The sequence below is a fragment of the Nyctereutes procyonoides genome, unplaced genomic scaffold, assembly GCF_905146905.1.
Source record: "Nyctereutes procyonoides isolate TBG_1078 unplaced genomic scaffold, NYPRO_anot_genome, whole genome shotgun sequence".
NCBI classification, from domain to species: Eukaryota; Metazoa; Chordata; class Mammalia; order Carnivora; family Canidae; genus Nyctereutes; species Nyctereutes procyonoides.
In genome coordinates this window covers 2,940,477-2,948,427 of record NW_026575118.1, presented here as the reverse complement: position 1 = coordinate 2,948,427, position 7,951 = coordinate 2,940,477, and the positions used below count along the sequence as shown (strand labels likewise).

Here is a 7,951-nt window from a genome sequence, read left to right as displayed (position 1 = left end):
ATGTGGGACTCGATCCCTAAACAGGGATCATGCCCTGAGCCAAAGGCAGATGCTCAGCCACTGAGCCACCCAGGCATCCCCCAACTTGTTTTTTAAATGTGAATATACTTGAATATACTTTTAAGATACCCTGTAGCATGAGACCACCCACATATCTTGTATGTGGTTGCTTATCTAATCATAGTTAGTTCAAGTGGCTGAGTATACATTTTAAAAAATCAAAACATAATTGGAATTTAGGCTAGCTTGCTTGTATTAAGACAATTCCTCTTTAGTTTTTTAAAATTTCAGATTTTTACTAAAAGAAAAATCTAGTATCTTGATAACTAAAATTTTAAAAAATTAGTTAGATACAGAATTAACAGATTATGCTTTGGAAATTGTTCAACAGACAAAGTACACCTAGAGAACATAAAAATTCTTTATTTAACCTAATCCAGCCACTATTGAGATAGTCTGCTATATTAAAAACAAGACGTTTAAAAAAATTACAGCACAGTTAGCAAGGCAGTGACTAATTAAGTCACTAAGTTTAATTTTATATTCTTCACAGTCATTTGATAATCATGTACTGATGAACAATATTTTCAGCCACTTTGGAGATAAGTTAACTTCTGCAAAGAAGAAAATTCTACTAGTTGTCACTGAATTTTATAAAAGAGGTTTAAAACATTGAAGTTTATAGAAATAACACCGTAAAGCAATGTGAAAATAAATGGGAAAACACAAAATATACCCACCCAACCCAACTGGAAAACACAATATACCTACCCATCCCAAAGTCTACAACATCCCTTTAATCTGTCTCCTAACACCATTCTCTTACCTCTTCATTCCCTTTTCCCAGAGCATGAAAAGACTATTTAACAATTAAGAAACAGCTACTGCTCTGTAGGGCCTGTCTCAAGCCTAAAGTGCCTCTGTTCCTTTCTCAGTTAATCCTAGAAATGGTCTTCTGAGATAGAAGTATTACTTGTATTTCAGAGATGAAGAAAACTGCAGCTGGGAGAAAGCCAGTTGGCCATTGTCATACATCCAGTTAGTAAAAGCAGAATCAGAATTGGAACCCAGGTCTATCAACTTTAGTCAGCTCTTAAGTTGTTCATAGTGGTATAGGCCACCTTTCTGAAGACTGGTATGTGGTACTTTCTGAGCTAAGGTTTTTTAGATTTAAGAGTGTTCAATTCCAGGGCTAGAGGCCTCTCTGGTTCCCAGGCACTTGCAATTCCCTCCCCACAGCCCTAGAAACCCCTCCCTGCTGCACCCACCCCCCAAAAGGATTAGAGTTGTTTTTCTGGCACTCATGAGCCCTGATACCAGTAGATGCAAACAGCTACTCCCTCCATCTTGGCCACAAAGTAGTAACTGGGGAACGGTGTGCTTGTATAATTTTATTAAAGGCTGCCTAAAAGTTGTTCTATATAACAAAATTATGCAGGAAATATCTACTATGTCTTTCTTATACTGAAAATTAAAGAAAAGTCAATATATTTTATAATTACAGCTATATAATCTAAGTTATTTTTATATATAATCATAGCTTTTATATTTCCCCTTCAGAACTGTAGCAGTGTTCTTAATAAGGCTCACTGTCAGTCAAGTATTCCCTTCCTCCCAAAATAATTACAACTCTGTTCAACAGTCATTCACATAAACTTTATAACACAGAATTAAGACATTCATACTATAGAAAGGTACCAGTCTTAAATTACTAAAGTTAACATACATTATTGCAATCTAACATAGCTCAATCTATATTTGCTACACTCCTAAAAAGAAGTGGCCACTTATCAGTAAGGGAAACGTTTATTATTGTCATGCATTAGATACTGTGAACAAGAAATTCAATACAGTTTTTGGAACTATCTTTTAAAAACTTAATTTTAATTAGTGAAAATAACTGCAAGACCATCCAGATTGCTGAACAACATTAAAAAGGCCACTATTAAAGATGGCTTAAAATAAATAATTGCTTTTTAAAAATGAACATAAAACTAGTTACAGTGATTAAGGTGCTAATAACCTCATCAATCTGACAAGCAATTAAAATCTAAAAACGTTAGTACTGGTTTTTATAATAAATCAATTTAAGCCAAAAACAATAACCTTAATATTTACTCAAGACTTCTTGTTTTCATAATTATCTCCTCACTGACTGGTATAAAAACAAAGAGCTCAAGGCCTCACCTTGGTTTACTCACTGCTGGTTTTCTATCTGTTGAAACTAGACGGTAAACTGCATAAAAGCAGGAACCAAGTCTGTCGTGTTCACCATTGTCTCCCACAGCACTTTGTATAATGCCTGGGCAAATAGGAGGTGATCAACAAATACCTGAATAACTGAATCAATGAAAGAGAAGAGTAAAAGAACTTTATTGATTTTTTTTTTTTTTTTTGCAAATCGTTCTCTGTGCTCAAACTACTATAAACTGACAGCTCTAATTTCTAGAAATATGGATTTAAAAACCTTACTCCAGTGATTGAAGGACCTGATGACTCTCTCCCTCTCTCTTTTACACACAGACACACACACACACACACACACACACGCGGTAATTATGACTATATGAGTCAAAATTACATTATGAACTATGAGATGTCAACATTATATAAATAAAATTTAATAGTGAAAAAGTGATTTGGAAGCCCTGTGAATTTTTACCCTACACATTTTGGAGGATGTCACATGGGTTCAGAAAAACACAAAATCGCATTTGTTCAGATAATAATTTGAATGTTTACATACATTTTTGGTTTGTTATTTTTTATAACTAATTTACATATCCTCATATTAACATATACTCCTGTTTAGCATGTAATCAAATTATGCCAGTGAGAAAAATCCTCATAGTACCTTCATTGAGTTGCTGATTCTAAGAAAACACTGAACATGAACACATACAAAAGAGGCATTTGAATAAAACAGCATGTGCATTTTTAAATATTTGCACAGTTTGATCTTTACATTTCTATCTGGAGAAAATATGAACAAAACCCAGGTTTACCATGCTAAGATAATGGTTCAGATGACTGCCATAAAAGAAGTACATACAAAACAATGAAAACAAATCACAACCTCAGGTTCCGTGATTACTGAGAGGATTTCCCCTGCCCTAAGTGCTTTATTATATTTCTTAAAAATATGAGCAGCAGCTTATCATAAGTCTCCACTACTGTGCATTAATGATGGAATCAGAACAACACAACAGACTCATTAAGGATGAAAGAACTGCAGAATAACTAGAAGTCAAAGTTTTATGCTTCTTCTTGCTCTGGATAATTTAGAATTTTGCGGTGTGCCTGACGTAAATATTGCTGTTGTTTGAAGTAAACCTTGAATGCTCCTTTTATGGCAACAAAAGCAATTCCACCCTAAAATAAAAAGGAAAATTAGCTTTTTATAATGCAGATTTATTTATTTTATTTTTTTAAAGATTTTATTTATCTATTAGAGACACAGGGAGAAAGACTGAGAGAGAGAGGGAGAGAAAGAGAGAGGCAGCAACACAGGCAGAGGGAGAAGCAGGCTCCATGTAGGGAGCCCGATGTGGGACTCGATCCCGGGTCTCCAGGATCAGGCCCTGGGCTGAAGGCGACGCTAAACTGCTGAGCCACCGGGGCTGCCCTATAATGCAGTTTTATAGAAACATAATAAAAATAATTTTACTTAGATCATAAAAGACATAGCCATTGCTGCTAATTCAGATGAATATCACTTTTCTACTAGGGGATAGAACAGATGGAGACACTACACCTAACAGAGACACTTTTTCTGTTCTCCTATTGAGTAATCTCTCTCCTTAGCTCTACATCCAGTCTGATGTAACAGGGAGAAGGCCTGGGCACAAGTGCAGGCTGCCATCAGAGGGGGGAAGTGAGAATAATAATATCAACATCAATATGTACATCAACACAAGGGCTGACTATGTGTTAGCACTTCAAATGAATTCTCTCATTTAATCCTCCCAGTAATCCTAATATAGCTACCAATATGATCTATATTTTGCAGGCACATATAAGTCAAGAAATCTGAATTACGTTTTCAGCAAACCAGTATCTGTGATAGGATATGACTAGGCAGGCTGACCCTAGAGCAGAAGCTTGTCGGCAAGAGGGATGGGTGTGATAATTCATGCCTCTTCTATGACGGATGTCACCCACACCATTGTTCTGGAAGGTCAGAAATAATGCAACAGATCCTCCCCTCTTTCTTGCTATTGGATGACAAGTAGGATCAAACAGAAACTTAAGGCACAGGACCCACAGAATGAATATTTATATAGTCTCACTGGGGTTTCTTTTGAACAAACATACAATTCATTCTCTTTTGTATAGTCATTCAAAAAAAAAAAAAAGTACTGTTAAAACCATCTTACCAAGATTGTCCTTTGTAAATTAGAGTTAACACTACTGAACATCAGTTTACCAACTATTGTCGCAATAGTAGGAAAAACAAGGGCTCCACACAAAATTCGGGTGGCAGAGACGTGATCTGCTAAAGGATTAGCCTCAGCTGGAATTCGAGGAACAGGACAACCAATGCCTAGAGAAAATGAAAATGCAGAGTATTAGTGCTAATAAATCAGAATAACAAAAATATCTTCGTATGCTAAGATTATTCCACAAGATTAATTTGGTATGCTCATTATAATCATAATTCAGGACCTTACCTGGAAATATACTGTTCAAAATTTGTAGTTTATTCGAGTATTTGCGCCATAGTCTAAGCACGTAGTCTTCCCAGCGTATCATCTTGCCTAATATCAGCATGACAGGAATAGTAGGAAGTCCAATTAAAAGGAATAAAGGATCAGCTCTCTCCATAACATCCAGACCTTCTTTATGGCCTACAACCTGTGAAACAGACAGCATTTGTTAGAATCAATTCCTTATCTATGAAGAGCTGCATGCTTGAACTGAATCCGTCTTAGAGGAAATGCTAAATTTTGAAAGAATACAAAAATAAAAAGTTTTGGGCAGCTCGGGTGGCTCAGTGGTTTAGCGCCACTTTTAGCCCAGGGCATGATCCTGGAGGTCAGGATCTCTGTGTCTCTTATGAATAAATACATAAAATCTTTAAAACAAACAAACAAAAAACAAAAACAAAAGTTTTTAAAACAAAAATAAAAGTTTTTAAAATAAAAAGTTTTTAAAATAAACTGGAAGGTTATCAGTCCTGATTTATTTATAACTTTATAAATAGTGTCTTTCATTCAAGGGGAAAAAATCTAAGCAATTTCATATTATATTGGAATAAAAGCTTTAAAATGTGGTTGACTCACACTGATTACAAATCAATAGAGGGGAGGGGCCTTCTGGTTCTTTTATTCCTCTTATTTGGTATGGTTAGATTGGACTATAATTTTAGATCCTATATGTGCTCCAACAGAGCATCTGTTTTCCTGCTTTTCCTACTAGGGTAGCACAGCCAGCAAGGGGCAGGACCAGCCTTCAGGAGATGGACCGAAAGCTCCCTTCTCTTTGGTTCTTTCTCCATACTCAGTGGTGTTGTCTGGGAGAGAGTGATTTTTCTGGCTGGCTAAATGCCTGTTCTACAGGTCCAACTCTGTTAAAATGCAATTCCAAAGTTGAGATTTTGGGGACTGCAGTAGTTTTTGTTATACGTTCCAATCATTTTTTTTCCAATCCAGGAACCCTAAGGTGTCTTATTTATGGGGTAATGAAGCTAAAACAATTATCTGGGTCTTGGGTCTATTTCTCAATTGGGTTAGATCCCAGAGGGCAAGAAGGACATGATTCTTATTTGTGAATCTCCATACTTCCCCCTCTCAGGAAAATCCTGAGGACTATCAATCTTGGCCTTCTATTTCTCTCAACATCTCCATTTTATTGGTGAGCTTCTTACTTTTGATGGGAGAATTTCCCTGAAAATTCTTTCAAAGGTCTCAAATGATCTTCCCTTTAGCCAAAGTCTCAACTGCTTCCAAATTAAACCTATTGCTCTGAGTGATTAGTCTTGGCAGTTATGACAGAAGAAGGAGACTATTTCAGAATCTTGGGCTTTTACCCCACTCAGGTATCACACTGTAAGGATACTTGCTAGAATACTACCATAAAGACTCCATATAGTTTGGATCTCACCCCGGGCCGAAGGTGGCGCTAAACCGCTAAGCCACTGGGGCTGCCCCCATATAGTTTTTTGTTTTTGTTTGTTTGTTTTTTTTTTGCCATATAGTTTTTCTGATCACACTTTCTTCCATCCAGCAAGAAAAGATTGGTTAGAACCTTATCTCTATCTTTGAGAGGGAAGAGGTAAAAGGAAGGAATGACAGCTAAGGAGGAAAGGGAATAGAGAAGATAGGGAAAACTAAGAGCTGTCAGGGACACTCAGGAAAACAAATTCATGAAAAAGTAAATGGGTTTTAAAAAAAAATGAGATACTCTTTATGTCACAGATTTTTTTTTTTAAGTGGACTACTATAAGGAGATGTGAAATAAGGTCAAGCTGAGAATGGTCAAACTGAAATTCTAGACAACACACTCGATCCAGGTAAAAATATCTTACAAACATGTGGGGAAGAGCCAAAATTTATGCTTTTAAAATCTCACCTGGTCCAGGCTTGTACTTCATTAACTTACCTAAATACATTGTAATATTAAAGGACAGGAGACTAACCTCTTCTAAGTGGTCAAAAACCGTGGTATAGGTACCTGATACTCTTCTGTGTCTCCATGCAGAAACCTCATACCTTGTATGTGAAGGATGATTATTCTGAGTTGCTCTAAAGTGTCTGATTCACAATATAGTTGACCCTTGAACACAGGTTTGAACTGTACTGGTCCACTTATATATACACTGATTGATAGATACTGTACAGTACTATTACTTTTTCTTCCTTATGATTTCCTTAATAACATTTGCTTTTCTCTAGTTTATTATAAAAATACAGCATATAATACACATACAAAATGTGTTAGTTGATTTTACGCTATCAGTAAGGCCTCTGGTCACAGTAGGCTGTAAATTTTTGGGGAGTCAAAAGTTACCCATGGATTCTCTACTGCATGAAGGAGAGTTATCAGTGTCTCTAATCCCCATATTGTTTAAGGGGCTACTATATTTCATAAACCCCAATCCCATACTAGGGGCATACATGGATTAGCCCAGAGATTGTGTTTTTACCTATGCCTTTTCAGGATATTCTATTTTTATATCATTTTATTATTTGATCACTTTATAAGTGATCACTATATTGATACAACTATGTGATTTAAATATTCTCAAAGTGCTAGCAAATAAATTCAGAAATCTCAAAAATTCTTCTGTTGGGTTATACTATTCTTTTTATTTTTTCCCCTTTTTCAAAAAATATTTTATTTATTTTTTCATGAGAGACACAGAGAGAGGCAGAGACATAGACAGATGGAGAAGCAGGCTCTCCGCAGGGAGCCCAATGTGGGACTCGATCCCCAGACTGGGACCATGCCCTGAGCCAAAGGGAGACGCCCAACCACAGAGCCATCCAGAATTTGGGGTTTAGAAATATAAAGCAGAGTGAATATTCATAGAGACTGTAGAAAGGGGCAGCCCTGGTGGCTCAGCGGTTTAGTGCTGCCTTTGGCCCAGGGTGTGATCCTGGAGATCCGGGATCGAGTCCCATATCGGGCTCTGTGATAGAGACTGCTTCTCCCTCTGCCTGTGTCTCTGCCTCTATGAATACATAAATAAACTCTTAAAAAAAAAAAAAGAGACTGTAGTAAGGGTCGGTTTATTCTTCATGGGTAGTAGTAAAACCCTTACAACCTGGTATCTAAGAATGAGGAAACAAAAAAGGAAATAGAGCAAACAGTAAGCAAGAGACTCACTGTCCCACCTGTTACATCTAAAGTGAAGAGAGATGCTTTGTACTCAAGCGGCACTCATCATGCATACAAACTTGCATGCGTGTATGTATACGTTCATTTAACTGAATACTACGTGTCAGACTCA

At 36.6% G+C, this 7,951-nt stretch overlaps 1 protein-coding gene across 1 annotated transcript in view; it reads right to left on the bottom strand.

Annotated features, from left to right (window-relative positions):
- Positions 1–407: 407 nt before the first annotated feature.
- MARCHF5 (membrane associated ring-CH-type finger 5) overlaps positions 408–7,951 on the bottom strand; it is a 49,938-nt gene continuing 42,394 nt past the window's right edge. The window contains exons 4-6 of the mRNA XM_055334405.1: positions 4,671–4,854; positions 4,377–4,543; positions 408–3,372 (exon numbers count right to left, since the gene is read on the bottom strand). Coding sequence (XP_055190380.1) covers positions 3,256–3,372; positions 4,377–4,543; positions 4,671–4,854 — 468 coding nt within the window. The 3' untranslated portion in view covers positions 408–3,255. The remainder of the gene's footprint in view (positions 3,373–4,376; positions 4,544–4,670; positions 4,855–7,951) is intronic.